The sequence below is a fragment of the Harpia harpyja genome, chromosome Z (assembly GCF_026419915.1).
Source record: "Harpia harpyja isolate bHarHar1 chromosome Z, bHarHar1 primary haplotype, whole genome shotgun sequence".
NCBI lineage: Eukaryota > Metazoa > Chordata > Aves > Accipitriformes > Accipitridae > Harpia > Harpia harpyja.
In genome coordinates, this window is record NC_068969.1 from 79,476,821 (window position 1) to 79,495,642 (window position 18,822).

The following is an 18,822-nucleotide window of genomic DNA, read 5'->3' on the forward strand; positions in this document are numbered from 1 at the left end:
ATAACTTCAGTCCTGGCCTCATCTAGTGTGTTTGACTATGTAAAGCCTGAAAACTACAGGTCTATATGTGGGCTAGTGGGAGTAATAACATAATATGTTACATGAGACATGAAGGCCTGCTGTGATCTTTCTGAAGGTGCTGCATGTTATCATAACACATTGCTGCCTAGCCTTCTGAGGACATCTGGCATGGTTACAGACAACAGCAGCTAAATGAATAAAAATTTCCTGTACAGTATGTAGATATGTGTAATTGACTCCCTGTCCCTCTCAAGCCAGCATGAGTCAGTCCCTTTCCCTCTTCTTCTGTCTTAATTAAACATCACATCTGTTGTGGGGGTGGTTCATACTCACTAGATGGGCAATAGTACCTGTCTGCCTGTAACTGATAGTACTTTTGCTTGTCTTTGCCTTTCTTCAAGTGTTCAGAGGAGAACTACCTTTTACCCAATTCGTCTCTTTTGAATCAGATGTCAGATTAACTCAGTTACAGCTGAAGAGGTCAGAGGTAATGATCTTTGGACAGCTAACAAAAGATAAGATACTTCAGAAGATAAGTACATTCCAGAGGAAATAGAGCAGGTTATAGAGAAAACCTGCAGATCATGCTGCTCAGAAACAAAAGGTGGAAGTGCTTTACTTTTGGGCAGAGCAGAATAAGAATGCTATTCTTTGTGAAGACAATTAGTGTGGACTCACAAAAGGAGGATCATGCCTCACAAATCTGACATCCTCTCCTGGAGAGGGAAAAACCAAGTGAGTCACAGCAGGGAAACTATTGACACGATTAACCAAGATCAGGGGAAACATACAAAAGGCTTAACTCCCAAACCAAGGAGCAAGGGAGATAGACAGCTTAAGTGGATAAGGAGTTAGTTGCAAGTCCGAAGACAGAACGGTGCAAGGCAGGATTACAAAGCCTAGAAATAGATTGCTGTGGGATTGGAAAGAAAGGGGTAAAGTGAGAGAGCTGAGGGAAGATAGCCTTGACAGTTGTGTTATTTCACAGATAACAGTCTCAGCGTGTCCAACACAAGCACGTTGATTCCCAGTTCAAAAGAATCACTTGCATCTCACATGAAAAAGCAACTTTTATAAACACGGAAAAGAAAAATGTGCTTTGAATATTAGAAATCTTTAAGGCCATAGGAGCTGTTATAATCAATTGACTTGATTATTTATGTTATGGACCCTGAACCATCTATCTTTCACAGCTCTGATCACCTTTTTCTTTGTGTCCCTATGGCAATCCTGACTGCTGAGAACTACTGCAGCGCTGGTGCTACTGGTAAGAACTTGAGGCACAGAAGGCATGTCACGAGTTTTCTTGTGCTTCTAGCTCACTCCAGACAGCCTCAAACTGTGGTTGGAGGCAGTCCTTTAAAGCCTGCCAGCTTCCTAAGGCTGTGACTGGATGTGCTTTCTTGACAACTCCAAAGGGCCACCCTTTTGTGCTCCCTGTTTTGCAGGACAAGAGCACAGATAGTTTCTCCTGACGTGGTTAAGAGTATCTCACTATTTCACTGCTTTGAACAGTCATCCTAAAGACTAAGTAAAGACTCTGGTTAGACATCTTGATGTGGAAGCATGCCTACTTTTAAATAAAAGTAGCTTTATTTGTTCTCCATAGCTTTCACTCCCCCACTTTGAGTTCCCAGGATATCCTCCATCCACTGGCTGTGAGGCCAGTTCAAGATCCTTGTATGAGATCTTGCCAATACACTAGTGCTCTAGCTGTCAGTTGGCTCTGGCTCAGCGTATTAGACTATACCTGTTCCTAAAGGAATAGTTAGTATCAGCCCAGGCAGGTCCTTACAGAAGTTATCACTGCTCTCCCCTTTGGCCTTTCTGTCACCTTGTTAGTGAACAGCTGATACCCCAGTCTCATGAGGTTCACAGCTGAAGTGAAAGTACCTGCAACGAGCTGGAACTGTCTGTCAGGGCCCTGATGGCACTGACAGGGCTTACCAGCCCTGCCCAGCCTCCGCCGGGGCCTCCCCCATCCTGCCACATCAGCCCCCCTGGGCTGTCAGCCCCTGCCCCAGCGATGCCGCAGCAGGGCCAGTTTCCAGCTCACTTCAGTCCTGCTGGGCTCCAGGCTGATGTCCCAGCCTGGCCTCGGCCCATCCTGGTCCCCACCACGTTCCTGATCCCCAGGGCTGGGGCTGCCCCCAGCTGCCCACCCCCCCATTCCGGCTGCCCTGCTCCTGGCTGGGGTGATGGGACCCCGGCCCAGCCCTGCTGCCCCCACAGGTAGGCCCCATAGCTCCCAGCTGCCAGGAAGCCATCAGCCCACACTGGGCCCTGACACTGTAGCAAGAGGAGCGCAGCTCTTCCTCTTTGCTGTACTGAGGCCGTAAGAAAAGCTGGAGGACCTCAATTCTATCTATTGCTGCTATCTCTGGCAGAGATACGTTACAAAGCTTGTGAGGCTGAAACCTGAGCTATTCCCTGTCATGGAGGATATTATAATGAGTTTAAAAGAGACGCACAAGAGGATCCATAATTTCACACTTTTAAATTTTTTTTTCTTAAGTTAAGGATAGGTAGGTTGTGTCCTGGTTTCAGCTGGCATAGAGTTAATTTTCTTTCTAGTAGCTGGTATAGGGTTATGTTTTGGATTTAGGGTGAGAATAATGTTGATAACACACTGATGTTTTCAGTTGCTGCTAAGTAGCGTTTACTGTAAAGTCAAGGATTTTTCAGCTTCTCATGCCCTGCCAGCAAGAAGGCTGGAGGGGCATAAGAAGTTGGGAGGGGACACAGCCAGGACAGCTGACCCAAACTGGCCAAAAGGATAGTCCATAAAATGTGACGTCATGTCCAGTTTATAAACTGGGGGGAGCTGGCCTGGGAGTGGTTTGCTGCTCAGGAACTAACTGGGCATTGGTCGGTGAATGGTGAGCAGTTGCATTGTTCAACACTTGTTTTGTATATTCCAATTCTTTTATTATTGTCATTTTATTATTATTTTCTTCCTTTCTGTCCTATTAAACTGTTCTTATCTCAACCCACAAGTTTTACTTTTTTTCCCCCGATTCTCTCCCCCATCCCACTGGGTGGGGGGGAGTGAGTGAGCGGCTGCATGGTGCTTAGTTGCTGGCTAGGGTTAAACCACGACAGGACCTTTGTCCACAACTATTTTTCTCTGCCATTTTGATATCCTTAACTGCGATGTGCATCTCATTTGTTTATAGGTTAAAAGTGCACCTTTGGAATTATGAAAGTTACAGCATACCAAATGCATGTTTAAATGTGCTGAGACAATTATCTGGGAGCATGCTGAACTGAACCTGTAGCATGGAGAAGACTGGAGGCTCGTCTGCCTTTCCAAGCAGGAAGCTCACTTTGGGACGGGCAGCTGCGTGGCGGTCTCAGAGTTGGCTGGCCCCGGTTTCAGTTCACCCCGTGTTCCAGCCCCACGTGGGACAAGTCCTGGTTAGGAGGTGCTGGGCGAAGGAAGAGAGGTGATTAATTTAAGACCAACACAGCCAAATCTCTTGCCTCGTTTTCTTCCCAACTAGATGAGCTGAAAGAATTTCATGAGAGAAGGGAGCCAGCATTTTGTTTGTAACCTGTCTGTTCCTGGCTAGGCCACAGGCAGGAGGCCTACATGCCTCATCTGAAAGCCTGCATCAACCACTCTTTCTGGCCCTTGTGTTTGCATTAAAGTACTTAGAACTGGTCTCCTGAAGGATCAGTGGAACAAGAGTTTCCTTTACTAAGATTTCTCTTCTTGGATGACGCTCTCCCCGCCTGCTCAGCTGCCGGACGGGAATGGCAGACACTACCTTCCTCGTCCCCGGCCCAGTCACGCTCCGCTCCGCCCCGCCCCGCCCCGCCCCGCCCCGCCCCGCCCCGCCCGCGCCCGGCGGTGACGTGCAGCGGCGGTGACGCTCCCTCCTCTCGCGAGAGAGCGGGCGGCGGGCGGCCGGCGGCGGGAGCTCCTTATAAATAGCGGGGCGAGGCCGGGCCTCGCCAGTCGGCGGCGGCGGTTCCGGTTCGGATTCCTTCCCTCTCTCTCTCTCTCTCCCCCCCTCCCTTCCTTCTTTCCTCCCCGGGTGAGTACGGCCGCTCCGCGGCGCTCCGGGCCGGCTCTCGTCGGCCGAGGTGGGCGGCGGCGGCGGGAGCGCTCGCTCCGCGGGGCTGACTCCGCAATATGGTGGAGCCTGCCGGCGGAGCGGGCGGAGGCTCCGGCTCCGTCTGCGGCTCGCCGCGGCGCCGCCCCCGCTGCCTCCGTCATCGCCCCTGCGGTCCCCGCGGCCCAAATCCCGGTGTATTTCGGTAGGCCGGTCGGGGCACTCCCGGGAACAGAGACTCGCGAGATGCTTGTCCGGCCCCGGGAGAGGCAAGATGACTTGCGCCATCCCTGACGAGGTCCGTGGTGGCACCTGAAAACTGGGGCGGCTTCCTCCCTTGGGCACCGCGGTTAGCCGGGGCAAGCTCCTTGACTCCTCTGCGTCGCTCTTGGTGCTGCTTTCTGGTCTTTAACTTCTTTCCCTAGCGAGAAATTCGTGGCTTAGTTTATTCACTTTCCTCTTGAGGAGCTTTTGCTGTCTCCAAAACGTTTTTTTACCGTGGGCTTTGATTCGGGCATCTCGCTTACTTGCTCCAGTGAAGTGGATCTCGCTTTCGCCAGAGCTGAAACTATTCAAGGGATCTCTGAAACTCCACAGGATCCTAGCGATCTTCCCTGTCTTGACAAGCAGGAATAACTTCACAGACTTAACTCTCTCATTTTAGTGACTAAAATTCAAATCCATGCAATGTGTGGCTGGATCTTTTGGGACACATTGCAAATACTGAATAATCCTTATAAAGGGCCCTTCTTCCTTCAGAGGCCAGATTCTGCAGGGTTAGCCTCTCCTCCTGTTCTACAGTATGCTTTGAGGTTCAAAGTGAAATTAAGTTGTACTCTTAAGTAATCTGACTTGTAATGCTATGTGAGAAACATAACATGTTTCTGGGGGTATTTCAATACTTGATAGGTGGAAGGAAAACTTCTCTGTTACTGTTGTAACCCTTGTCTATTACCTGCTTGTATGTTCCATGTACAGTGGTTAATCTCATTACAGGCATTACCTTATGGCATGTGTGTGTTAATATATGCAAATATGCCTGTAAAATGTTAACAGCATGCCTTTGTCCTTGTTCCCTGTTATGTAATGGGGAAAGGTTTTACTTGACCCCAGGCAGAATATTAACACGCTCCTGATACTGTCATACGTATGAGAAAGAAAGCAGCTGTTGGCTTTTTAAGAAACATAGCAGAAAGCCTTGAAAACCACAGTCCTTTTGAGGGCTGACTTCTGGCTTGCCTTTCTGTGCCTTCATTTATGCACGTTTTTCTGGAACTTAAGGGTCACATGAAACCATCAATGCAAAAAGTGCTTCTTGCAGATCTAGTTCCGCCTGCATGCATGCATAGGATGACAGTGCACTTCTGTGTGTTCTCCTTATGTGGTACTGAAATGCCCCTCTCCTTTTACAGGGTTCATATGGGGAGAGCTGCTAGCTTTTTCTCCATGGGAATACATGTTGGAAAATAATTGCGTAGCATAGGCTTGTTGAATGACTGGTGTCTGCAGCCTGTTTCAGCATGGGATGGGTAATAAGTAAGTCTAAATTAGCTTAAAGGAGAGTTACTTTCTGCAGTGGAAAAGTCCTGTGCTCTGTGTTAGAGGAATGCTAAATGCCTTACATGGGTATCAGGCATGGCATTAGAGATAATAAACTCTGTGAGTTTAATGGAATGACTTTTGAGAATTAAGCTGAGGTCACTGAAGTGAGTACTTCAGTCTGCCATGTGTTTTCGAGATTTGGACAGCAGTGATGACTCAAATTTCAAACCTGACTCCCTTATGCTAACAGAAGATCTAATCTGACTAAAGATATTGGTGGTGGATTCTTCATCTGACTTAGACATCCTAAACTAGAATTTTAGTGACTTGTTGGCTAGTGTTTTTTTGTCCTGGCTCAACAGATAAGCCCAAGTGTGTCTCTTTCCTCTAGAAAAACAAATTAATCCATCAGTTGGTAACTGTTTGGTAATTCCGCAATGAACTGCTGTACCTCACAGCCTGTTTCTTGCATGTGCCCTACTTGTGTTGCCTAAACCAAACAAAGTAATTGGGAAACAAAGTTTTGCATTTATAAATTGTTACAATAAAATGTAATTCCTGTATGCAAGAATGAACATCCTAATCCCCTTGTTCAATGGGGTTGATTACAAAAGGGTTGTTGGTTTCAAAGTCTGGTGATTAGGTGGAGTGGATATGAGGATGCCGTAACTCAGATATGTTTCTTTCACAGGCTAAGATTCAAGACCTGAAAAATGGCATTGGCAGCAATTGATCCGCAGCAGGTACATCTGAGTTAGCCCCAGAGTTTTTTATGTCTACTTCAGAAAAATAGGAGTCAACTAACCTGTTTCTCTTTTAAACAGAACATTGTATCAAGGGTTGTCAACCTTCCCTTGGTGAGCTCCACCTATGATATGGTGTCCACAGCTTACATTACCACAAAGGATAACCATCCTTATCTGAAGTCAGTATGTGAGATAGCAGAGAAAGGAGTGAAGACGATTACTTCAGTAGCCATGACAAGCGCTATGCCTATCATCCAGAAACTGGAACCACAAAGTAAGGCAAAGATGGAGTTGTTAACTTTAATTCAACCGATTGCTTTGTATATCCAGATGCGCTTACAGTTTAGCATGGTCGTGCTGAACTGGAGTGCTGTTTCAGGTAGCTGACTGAACCTGTTGCCTGGCTTGTTGAGTAACTGATTACAGATAGGTATGATTTAACAACAAGAAAAATCCAGAGCCAAAGTAGTTTCCAGCTTTCATAATACTAAACTGACTCCTCTTGATATGCGAGGTGGTTGCGTAGTCTCTTGCTCAACACCTTCCTCACCTTTCACCTGGTTTAAAATGCTACTTTTTTACTTTCTCTTGCTGAGAACAACTTGCAGTTAAATTTGGCAGCAGTGTCACAAGGCTGTTGTAACCAGAAGCCTGGTTTCATGAAGTGGCAGAAGGCCAGGTGCTTCAGCTTGTTCTAACAGTTACTTGTAAAGTATCGAATGGATTTTCTCTGCCTGCAAGTGAGCTTTTTTTTCTGGCACTGTAAACCTGCCTTGTTCTTAGGCTTTGCTGCCTCAAATCTCCCTGAAAAGTGGAGGAAACTACTTCAAGAGCGTTGTTGCATGAGCTCTGTTACAAGAGAAATTCTCAACAGGAGTTATACTAAGGAAAAAAAAAAAAACAAATTAAAATCAACTATTGTAATTTCTTTTATAGTTGTAGTTGCCAACAGCTATGCGTGTATAGGTCTAGACAAAATTGAAGAGAGACTGCCTATACTGAATCAACCCACTGACAAGGTAAGTTCCTTCCATGTACATAGACTAAGCAGAAGAACTATACACCCTTCCTCTTCTCTATTACCACTAAAAATACAGGGAGACAGATTTCAATAAGCCATGTCTAAAGCACAGCTCAGGAGCAATAAGGAAATGAAAGGTGTTTCTGTAGAATTGTTTGTTGCCTTTGGGAGGCCATTAAGCCTCTTTTTTTTTTTGTTAGGTTTTTTTTTTAATTTGCCTGCCATTTGATACATCTATCTATAGCTGCTGTTCACTGGTGGCATTTTTTTATTTTCTTTTTTTTTTCTTTTTAAAATTTGAGTTCTTGTCTCTTTCCTGCTCAGTGTGAAGCAAATAGTGCCTGGATTACATTCACTGAAGTGTTTTGAGCTGAAGGCTGCATGGCAGTCATATTATGTTTTGTCTTGCACATATGTTTTCAGGGCAGAATTTCTCCTAGGTAACTGATAGTTGTACAATCTTTAGCATATATTTATATTTCCTGGATTATGCAGCTCTCACTAGAAAATATTTAGCGAATCAACATGTTTCCTATGGCAGGTTGTCGCCAATGCCAAGGATGTAGTTGTTGGAGCCAGAGAAGCTGTAACAACCACTGTGACTGGTGCCAAGGAAACTGTTGCTCACACGATCACTGGCGTTGTGGGCAGGACTAAAGAAGCCATGCAAGACAGTGTAGAAATGACCAAGTCAGTTGTCAATGGCAGCATTAACACTGTCCTGGGAAGTCGTGTGGTGCAAATGGTGAGCAGTGGAGTGGACAGTGCTCTCACTAAATCGGAGACCCTTGTAGACCAGTATCTCCCACTTACAGAAGCAGAACTAGGTAAGACCAATTCAAGGTTTGATTTTGTTGGAATGCTCGTATTGGAGAGAAACAAGCAATCATCCATTTATTACTTACTCATAGTGGGGAGGGAGCACATGCTTCCCAAACTGCCTTTTGCCTTGCTGGTTGTAATAGCATCTTCTTTGCAGGGAAGCAGAGTGCAAGTAAGGGTTTCCAAGAATGGTGGTCTATCAGCCTACCCTGGTGCTAAAGGACTACTAAACATGTCTAGTATTCAGCAGTTACAAAGCAAATAAAACTGCCTCAGACCTCTTAAGTTTTCTTCCAGTGGTCAATTTGCTTCCTTTCTACATATCTAGAGAAAGAAGCTGCAAAAGTTGAAGGTTTTGAAGTTGGAGTTCAGAAGCCAAGCTACTACGTTAGACTAGGATCCCTGTCTTCAAAGGTCCGCACACGTGCCTACCAACAAGCCTTAAACAAAGTTAGAGATGCTAAACAGAAAAGCCAGGAGACAATCTTGCAGCTCCACCACACTGTTAGTCTGGTAAGTTTAAGCTTTCACTTGAGGTACAAAAAGCAAATACTGGCATAGTTTTAGAGTGTAGACAACAGCCAAAAGAGGAATAGGAAAACTGGAATTGTGCTCTTGGACTAAATGCATTTTCTAGATATAAAGCACTTCCCATTCAGAGCTTTTCACCACCATTCAGGAGAGGTCCTAAATCAGGCTGAGTTCTAAACTAACCAGCAATTGCTTGTAATTTTAAGCACTGCAGAAACAGAAGTGACATGTTTAAAATGCTATTGCTGTTTTAGAGTGCTGGGTTTGATACAGACTTCATTCAGTGAAGAAAGTGTCTTGCAATGTAGAAACACTTCAGTCCTTTAAGTCCTTTTTGTTAATAAAATGTCAGATTCTTTATGGGCTTGCTTTTCTTGCTGTGGGTATCTCTGAGTGTTCCTGGGTACTTCAGTAGTCTTATCCTAACAATGTATGTCTATGTACAGGACAAACTGTGCATAAAGAGTCACAGTCTTCTATACACTTTCAAATCCTTGTGTAGGATGCTAGTGGGCGAGGGGGGAAAAAGCTGAGGCAGGGGGATACACTACACAACATCTCAAAACTGCTTCCAGTTTTCTCCTCTTTGAGGAGGAGGAACACACTCTTATATTCCCGAAAGTCTTTTATACTGAACTTTAAAAGTATTTAAAAAGGAGATTACAGAGCAGGTAAGGTAGTGTAGCTCTAATGGAACTGTTTGGACTCTTTGCTTTACTTCCTTATTTGGCTGTTATTTCAGATCGAGTATGCCAGAAAGAACATGAATAGTGCCAATCAGAAACTTCTTGATGCTCAGGAAAAGCTTTATCAATCGTGGGTAGAATGGAAGAAAAATACAGGCCAAAATGATGGTGATGAACTGCATAGCGCTGAGGTAAGTAGATGTAAATGTAAACCAGAAATAAATGGATTGTATACTGCCAAGGTAATGGCAAGCTAACAGTCCCCAAAGCGTGCAGCATCCTAACGGCACAGAAGCTTATGTGCAAATGTGAAATCTGAATGCTAAAGCTCAGGGCAGCTGACTAGTGACTGCTATGAAAAGTAGGGGACACCCAAACTCTTAAAAGAGGCTACTTCCTGCAAACGCTCTGGGGTTTGTTCTCCCTTCAAGAGAGTGCTTATCCTGTTTAGCATGTGAACCTGTGTTGGGATATCCATATCTGGATCAGCTAGGACTCGCTTACCTTATGTGGCCAGACCAGAAATAACAGTTTGTCAGCATAAAGCAGTCTTAGACACAGACTCACTGAGTCTTACATGTAGCTTTAAACAGTGATTCATTGATTAGAATATACTTACCTGCTGTGATTTGTTATCCAGAGTTGAAACAAGAGCTTGTTTATCTGTCGCTGGGTAGAAGCTACCAATGTTTCTATTCCACAAAGTACTTGAGCATTGAAGAAATAGCGAGTACTTTCAAGTCTCTGACTCTTCAGACTTAAGACCTGTTTTACTATCTGCTATAGCTTTATTTTGCTTACACCCTCTGTACTTTGCTGCTTTATGTATCTTAAGCAACATAAAGCTGCTACAGTCATAAAGAGATACTAATGTGCTGTTATGCTTTTTGTTTCCAGCTTATTGAGTCAAGAACTCTAGCTATTGCACGGAGCCTCACTCAGCAGCTTCAGACCACCTGCCTCACACTGGTCTCAAGCCTACAGGGGCTGCCACAGAATGTGCAGGATCAGGTTTACAGTGTTGGGTCAATGGCAGGTGATGTCTACCAGAGCTTTTGGTCAGCATCCTCCCTCCAAGAATTATCAGACAGCTTTCTTACCACTAGCAAAGGGCAGCTGAAGAAAATGAAGGAGTCTCTGGATGATGTGATGGATTATCTTGTTAACAACACGCCGCTCAACTGGCTGGTAGGTCCCTTTTACCCACAACTGCCTGGCATTCAGCATGCTGAGAGCAAAGGTGAAGGGGAGAAAAATTCCAGCCAGAAAGACAAACAGCCTGAACACACTATTGAATAAACTGCATAGCATGCATGTACTCTGCTGACTGACCAAACAAGTGGCCTTACCAAGTGTAACTGTCAAAACAGCCTTGGAGAAAAATCCATAAACATATGAGTAGGGGAATGATACAGAGAAAGGACATGCTTACACATGGGCTATATTGTCCTGTGTAGTTAAGGCACTCTAAAAACTCAGACTGTCTTGAGTGCCTAAATATTGGCAGCTTACTGTGGTCAAGATGCCTTATTTGTCTGTCAAGTTAAGAAACCTCACCATGCTTATTAATGGTATTAATACCATTAGTCTAAATGAAAACTACCATAGCTAAAAGCATCTGATTTGTTGCTTAATCTGTACCAGAATGACATAAAAGCCTTACCTACTATGAAATGCCTTTAAAAGCTCTGCAGTCTAGCTAAGTATGGTAAATTCCTTGTTTGGTGCAAATCACGTGTTTGATTATTATGGATCTGACTCTCAAATTCTACTGCTACACAATTCATGACAAAAGTTCTGCAAGTGCAGAATTCCGAAGCTGAAAGTGGGGTTTCTGAACAAGTCAGCTGGAGTTACTTAAATGCTGTGACAGTGTTAACTATATAAACTTTACTATTGTATAGCATAGTAAGCTGACCGGAGAATCACAGAATGTCTCAAGTTGGAAGGGACCCATAAGGATCATCGAGTCCAACTCCCTGCTCCTTGCAGGACTACCTAAAACTAAACCATATGACTAAGAGCATCGTCCGGATGCTCCTTGAACTCTGACAGGCTTGGGGCTGTGACCACTTCCCTGGAGAGCCTGTTCCAGTGACTGACCAAATCATTATCAATACATGTTTTTAATATGCAGTATAAATACAAGATTCATGCTGTTTGTACCCAGGTGCCTGCTGTTGTGTGTGGTGGTGTTTTTTCTGTAGCCATCTTTTTGTAATTCATTTTGTATGTTAGTAATAAATGCTTCAGTAGCCAAAGCCTGTCTCCATTTCAGTGCTGTTTAAAATAAATGTAACTTGCTGTTCTGTGACTCCTTCAAACTGGGTCCAGCAGAAAGCAAGCTTAAAATGCAAATGAAGTAGACCGCATTGATAATGTATTTGTGTGTATGTATAGATAGGTAAGGTATGGCTGCAGCATTTCCTTCCTCCCTTTGGGTTCCTGTGCATCCTTCCATTCAGTCTTAGCTTTATTGCTGCTTTTTTGGTGCTTGCTGTTGCCTACCTTAAATGATGACCTAAGCTGTGACTTGATGGATGTTCTAATATTGAGAAGAGAAGGATATGGACAAAAAAAATCCTGTCCTGCCTTTGCAGTAGGTGTTCTGTGCATGAGACTGCTGGCTACCTGCTTTGGCTGCTGGCTCCCTATAAACAGTATGTGCTCCTCAGCTGCAAACACCAGTTTTAAACCTGTTTATTTACCTTCTTTTGAACTTGAGTGACTAATGTACATTAACACTCAGCTACTTGGGTGGAATTGTTCCTCAATAAATCTTGTGAACCCCTCCCCTGGAAGAGAATTGCAGTCACTAAGAAATAAGCTTTCTTGGTTTAAGGCTGTCCAGGTAAGTTGTGTCTGTGTTGTTAATGCATACCCTTTGCGTATTTGAGTTGCAATCATTTAGTGTAGCAATGCTGGCCATCATTTTCAAAGAGGTCACCAAACAGCGTGAAGCAAAAATAGAGTTCAGAGGAAGCTTGTCACCTAGTGACGTGTTGCTACATGGAACACTACCTCCACTTGGTACAATGTGGGCATGAAAGCAAATTACATGTAATCTATCCTTCTAACGTGATGGGGCTTGCTTAGCTGTTAAGTCAGGGTTGGTCTAGAAGTGTTAGGAAGACTGTTTTAAGCACAATATTAAACACAATTGTAATGAGGATTACAGAGAAAGATTCTGTAACTTCCAGCTTTACATACGTGCTTTTTGTAAGGGGGCTGTTTAACACGAAATTAACATGAGATGGTGAGATACTCCTTTCCAGCTTGGACCTAAGTTAAGACTTCTGGAATTCTTTCAGCAATTAATTCTGTTTACTTTAAGTATTGAATGAGTCTAGCCAGAGAATATCCTTTTTTATTTCCATTTGTAATCAAAGTTGTAGAGTGCATCCACTGTTGTAGAGGTGCTCAGGAACAGAGTGGGACTAATTGGCTCTGGGAGCAGCTGGCAGTTGAAAGAAGGGAACTCCCATTCTTATGTATTTTAAGATCTGAAGGCTGTGGGCCTTCATTCTGAGGTGATCAATTAAATAAGATACTCAAACTGTCCATTGTCTTTTGAGGACTGAGAAATAAACAGCACCATTTAGTATTAATGCAAGAGAATACATCTCTCTTCTTCCTTAAGCTGCACTACTGTTTTGTACTCTCTTAGATAGCTTTACTAAATGTCAGCAAGCAGATGAAGTAGAAAGCAAGGAAAAATGTTATCAGCATAGACCTTCAAATCATTTCTCTCTCACCATGGACTATTGGGTGACTTCTGTGTAAAAGTTACTTTGACTTCTGACAGCTGACCTACAACTGGTGGCTGCAGACAGAGGAATATCTGGTTAAATGCTTACCTAATGGTTGGGCTAATAGCCTGTTGTACCAAAATGCTGTATGTGGGTTCCTGTATCAAGCTATTGTGGTGTGTCGTCATTTCTTTGGATCCTGCCCCCTCCCTGAAAGTGTGTAAGTTTCTACACCCCCCCCCCCCCAATAGAATTAGGAACCCTCCCTTGGAGGAAAAGAGGGCTGAATAAGAGCGAATCGGTATGTTCCTGGTTTGTTATAAACTCAATGTTTAAACTGAATTGCAACTGTAGCTTGCATGGGTATCTTCTGGCTGGTAATTTAGTACAGCATATCCCTAGACTCTATTTTAATTACAGGTCTACAGACAAAACTTTGTATTTTTCTCTAGCACAGTTAGAGTGACTATTAAAATGCCCGCTGGAGGCAAGAATGATGTGGACACCTTCCAAAGCCATCATTGGGTTTTTTTGGCACAGTGGACTGAAGCTGAAGGGCATGCTAATAACTGCTAAAAACTCTCAAATAGGAGGAAAACCTAAGATATGAACAGAGCAGAGCCTGCTCATAAATTTTTCCTGCTATCTTACCTGTTTCTCTATAATTGCCTGTAACAAACAGCTCAGCTATACTGCACAGAAACTTGGTTGTTCTTAGTCCAAAAACACTTTTGAGGATGTAGCTTGGGCTAGAAAGCTGTGAAGTCTCTCTGGAACATTTTAAAAAAGGTAAGACCAGGTATGTTGAAAATTATAGGCAATAGTTGATCCTATTTGCAGCAACGCAGATAAAGTAGATGAAATGGAACAAAGTGTCAAAGGCTGCTAGTCATACAAAAATTGGGATGGTAAAGCTTAGAATACTAATGTAATTATCACTGGTAAGGTTATTTAGGTTCTATTTAAAATTCAGAAAATTACTATTTCTCTTTAAGACATCACTCAAAAATCATTCATGCTGGTTGAAATTTCCCTTTCCAGGCTCATTTAACAGAGAACTATTATTCTATCATTGCTGATAATCCTTTGCTACAGAAGTTTTAAATATAAGCATTTGTAAATAGTTCCACGTGGTACAAAAGTTTCACAAACATATAGTGGCATAGACATTGGTCAAATCCAAATTACAAGCTTTGTATAAGGACTGGAGTTGCAGGGATATAGCTAGTTTGCCTCAAATGAAAGAAAGGTGGAAAGCTTTTGGAATCTCTCCCATTCCTTGAGATTGACTTTTTTGCAATAATCTTTTTCCAAACTGCAACTTACCAGTAATACTATATAGCTAGTAAAATAGGTGAAAAGATTTGCAAACAACTGATTAATTATCTTTATTAAAAAAACCCAAAACAAACAACCAAAACCCACCCAAAAACTTACCCAAGCCATCTAATTAAAAAGAGAAAATGGAATCTAACATTTTTTAAGCATGATCTGTTGGTCATTTGCATGATCAGAAAGTCTTACATGCAACAGCTTGCTAGAGGTATTGTGCACAGTGTTTTGTCAAATGTATTTCTTTCCATATTAAGATGGAAATTTTATTTCTTTTGGATAATACAGTCAATGACTAAAAATAAGTACTTGTTCTGAAAGTGCACAAAATAACGATTTCTCAAATTGCTAGTGGCTCAGTTCTGAAAATACATGAAGCAAGAAAAAAATGGATAAATTTAAAGTCAAGCTAGTATTGACATTAACATTTGTATATGTATATGACCCTGTATATTGTATATGAAGACAGCAAAACACTGAAGTATGTCTTGCACTATTCCATGCAAGGATTCTGCAAGTTTTGCAGTATTTTGTATAAATGATCTAATTGCATCTTGCAGAGAAACAGCATGAAGAAGAGTCCTATCTGGCCTCATTCTTTGTTGCAAGAATGGACTTGCTGCTTTGTTTCAACTTCCTATCAACTGTGAAAAGTGATATGGAAGTGAAGGTCCTTTACCTAAGTAAGCCCATAACACCAAGGGGTTTGCATTGTTTTAGTAAGACTGGTGCAGATGTCAGAATATGCTGTTCTAATAAAATTTAGCATGTTCAAAACTGAGATAAATCATATTGACATCAACCCTGTTTGATGCTGACAGATATGCTCGAATTTGAAATTCTTTCATGGCTATGAACATCTTACTAGTACATTAAAGGAGTCAGCTGCTTATAATGTGTGCATGAGGGAGATGAAGAAACCACAAACTTAAAGTGATTATCCTGTTGTTGGTAAGAACAACATGGATATAAGTAATGAAAGTGTCTTAAACCTAGGATATAGTGAAAATTATCACTGGTCAGACACGGTTACTGAACATGGGCAAGTGTCCTGCTCAGTGTAAAAACAGAATAAAACAACTTGTTTAAACCATCTGTTTGAGCACATTTTTAAATGAATTTGCATATGGACTACTTGGCCTTAGTCTTGTTAAGACATCCCCATTTGTACTGCAGTATGAAATACAGGGTCATGTGCTGATAATGGGAAAACTTGTTGATTTTTCTAAGTGTGGTAATCAAATTTTTAGGTAAACTGCCATAAGCAGAAAGATGCAAGATAGCTGTTGCTGGTAGAAAGATGTGTTTCGCCCATTCCTAGTGCCTTTTGATTTTTTTAGGAGACAAAGATTACTGATCTCATGTTGATCAAGCTTAGCTTCTCAAAAGTGGTCCACGCATTTCATTGTATTCACACTAGTGCCTGATAGGTGACATGCTGCTTAAATTCTTCTGAAGCTCAGTTTTAATTAATATTTTAATTAATATTTCTAAGTTCCTGGTGCCCTATGACTACCTACTGTCTAAGGAACTGAGTGATTCATGTTCAGTGCTTCAGTGCTGTCTACAACCCAGTAGCTGAAACAGGAATCCCTTTATCCTTTGATGTGTTCTCTGTTCTTCTGACATGTCTTCATAGCAGGCAAAGCATAGATTTGTCTTGCATACTATCTTTCATAAAAGTAAGTAATAAGCAAAGTGTTTTGCAGTTAGGAATGGATTAAAACTGCTTCTCCAGTGAGCACTGAGCTTAAGTGACACAAATTCCTAGAAGTGTCTTCAAGTTGCTGCTTCTTTGTATGTGCAGAACCAAAGTCCTGTCAGCATGCAGCCAGCGTTATGTACTGGTACTGTGCCTGGCTCCAAGTATGTCACATCACCAACATTTAAGCTAACCATGAGTCAAACTATAGATATAAGTAATTTTCACTTGGGGCAAAAAACTTCTGGTTATGAGTAAATTGCTCAAGTGTATGCCATTTTTCAGATGTGCCTAAGTAATCTAAGTCCTACTAAGGGGACTTAAGGGTTGGGACTTAAGCTCCTAAGTGTCTTAGCCAACATTTTTAGAAGTAACGTCCATGTATCCACTAATGTCTCGGCGCTGCCTAACAGTACAGAATATTATACATGCAGCTAAAACAGAGGCCAAATTCCAGATATTTGTTTTCTCAGGAAAGGTTTGATGTGGTAGGCAGACAGAGCAGTACAGAGCAATCCATACCAAGCTCCTCAGGGCAGGTTCCTTTGTATATAGCCCATTGCTCCCAAGGAAAGAAGAAAGGCAAAGTAAGTTTAAAAACTTCCTTTCTTAATTTTCCACTCACCAGTTTCACTAAATACACTCCAGTAACTTCAGCTCTGTTCTATCTCTACTATAAAATCCTGTCTCCCAAGCAACTGATCTACATCTTGCATAGTATTTGGTCTGTCTTAATGCTGTGTTTCATATGTGACTGAGCATATTTCACTCTGTATTCAGTATTTTGGGTCTGATTTCTAGAGATGCTGAGCATCTTTGTCTCCTGACTTCAGTGAGGAGTACTGCACAAATTTATTTAGTTTTACTTTTAAATTGATTGAAATTTCATTCCTATGCAGGTTCCAGATTTCACTATTACAGACCTGTCTTCAGAGTCAGATGATATCCCAGACATTTTGGATTTGGATGAAGATGACCAACAAGACTTTTCACGCACAAATGGCCCTTATACTACGGGGCAAAGAGCTGAATGAAGAGAAGCGTAAAAATGTCTTTTTGATACAGTGTACTTTTGCCATGTCTAACTTAGATTTCTCCTTTTTGAAGATGAACCTGCCTAGTTTAGGGATTTTGGGGATATTTTTTTTTAATCACTATTCTTTCACTTAGCTGCATCAAAATTCTGGTTTTGTTGTTTGGGGTTTTTTTTCTACCTAAGGAATGCATGCTACCTTGATTCATTAGCATGGGTGTCAAGCTCCCGTTCTACAAGCCAGGTATAGCCTAACCAGGGTATCCAACTGCTCTAATCTTTGTTAATTATTCGTTCTCCTGCTGGCAGCAGCCATGAGAACACTCCAGTGCTTTGCATAAAGGGCTGCCAACATAAGGAGTTGATGAGGATTTGCCCACAAAATTTCCCCCTTCAGTCCACAGGGAAAGCACTTCTGCATCTACGTCTTTGCTGCTGGAAGGGGTAAGAGACTTTGTCTCAGACTCTCTCAGGTTCTTTTTGTTAGGCTCTGTACCTACAGAGCTTTGAAGCTTAAAGCTTCCCTTTGGCAGGAGTGCTTTATGCACAGAGAGACACTCTTTCTCTCTACATGCCTTCAGCGTGCAAAAATTTCGGCCATCCTGATGCTATCAGTTGTGAGGCCTGAGAATAGAAGAGAATAAATGCTTAAAAAGGAGTTTTCCAGGAATATGGATGACAGTTAAAAAAAGAAAGGGGAAGAGGGTGTAAAAAGTAAGGAAAAACAGATGGCAAAGAGACACAAACTGACGTGGGACAAAAGAAAATTGCGGAAAAAAAAAGAAAGGGAATTGAAGGTAGGGATGCTTCCGGTGACAGCGATGATCTTTCTGTGTTTAAACCTCAATCAAGTATTTGCTAAGGCATGCCGAACCCGCATTTGCTTGCAGACAGCGGCTTCTGTAGGTGCAGGGGTGAGTGGGAACGGGACTGGAGGCAGGCGTGTAGCATTTCTGGCCGAGGGTCAGACGGAATTCCTCCCGCAGAGATCGCCTCGGTGTCGTCGGGGTGACCGCACAAGTCTGGAGCTGTTGCCCGGTGCTACTTCTGTCCAGCCGCGGAAACATCACTCGGCAGCGGGGACAGCTGCGAGGTGGGCCCCCCTGCTCTCTCGTCACGTCACACTCGGTTGTTGTGAAAACCTTGAAGTCTAGTCACTGAAATGCCTTGGAATAAAAGTCTGAACCTCTCAGCCTGCTGCCGTGCGAGTTTTACTGGGTTTTCGTGTTCAATTTTGTAATCCGATTACCAAGGAAGCTAGCTGCACTGCAAGGGCCCCCTGGAGGTCGCCTGCCCCAAGCGCTGCCCAAAGCGCGATGCCCTCTACCATCACCTCACGCTGCTCCGGGCCGCCTCGGGGCGGGGTGTCGAGCGCCGGGCAGGGCCTGTCCCGCCGCTGCCGCTCGGCCTCTTGGGCCCCTCGGCGTGGCGGCGGCGGCAGCGGCAGCGGCAGCGAGGTGCCAGCCGCCGCCACCCCGCGGCCTGCACCCAAGCGGCGGGCGGCCCTCCCGCTCGGCGGCCCCCGCGGCGCGCAGGCGCCAGGCCTCCTCGGACTACGCCTCCCGGGAGGCAGCGCGCC

The 18,822-nt window shown here is 43.4% G+C and overlaps 1 protein-coding gene and 1 long non-coding RNA gene across 3 annotated transcripts; both read left to right on the top strand.

Moving 5' to 3' along the window:
• Positions 1-219: 219 nt before the first annotated feature.
• LOC128137130 (uncharacterized) lies at positions 220-2,962 on the top strand. Its single transcript, XR_008233564.1, has 3 exons — positions 220-508; positions 1,215-1,288; positions 1,470-2,962. It is a non-coding gene; the product is annotated as an uncharacterized LOC128137130 (long non-coding RNA).
• Positions 2,963-6,250: 3,288 nt separating this feature from the next.
• On the top strand, positions 6,251-18,435 carry PLIN2 (perilipin 2). Of its 2 annotated transcripts, XM_052777265.1 has the most exons (8): positions 6,251-6,364; positions 6,446-6,641; positions 7,304-7,386; positions 7,930-8,215; positions 8,539-8,723; positions 9,484-9,618; positions 10,325-10,615; positions 17,110-18,435. In XM_052777265.1, exons 1-8 carry the CDS (start codon positions 6,335-6,337, stop codon positions 17,242-17,244), a joined length of 1,341 nt encoding a protein of 446 aa, XP_052633225.1. In that variant the 5' UTR covers positions 6,251-6,334; the 3' UTR covers positions 17,245-18,435. The 2 variants fall into 2 exon arrangements, with proteins under 2 accessions (XP_052633225.1, XP_052633226.1); XM_052777266.1 differs by lacking the exon at positions 17,110-18,435 and having other exon boundaries at positions 10,325-11,688.
• Positions 18,436-18,822: the final 387 nt, after the last annotated feature.

Excerpts from the sequence above, each read along its gene's own strand:
- PLIN2 (XM_052777265.1), top strand. The coding sequence starts at position 6,335 with ATGGCATTGGCAGCAATTGATCCGCAGCAG. Across the intron at positions 6,642-7,303 it reads CCAGAAACTGGAACCACAAA|TTGTAGTTGCCAACAGCTAT; the intron begins GTAAGGCAAAGA and ends TTTCTTTTATAG. Across the intron at positions 7,387-7,929 it reads TGAATCAACCCACTGACAAG|GTTGTCGCCAATGCCAAGGA; the intron begins GTAAGTTCCTTC and ends TTCCTATGGCAG.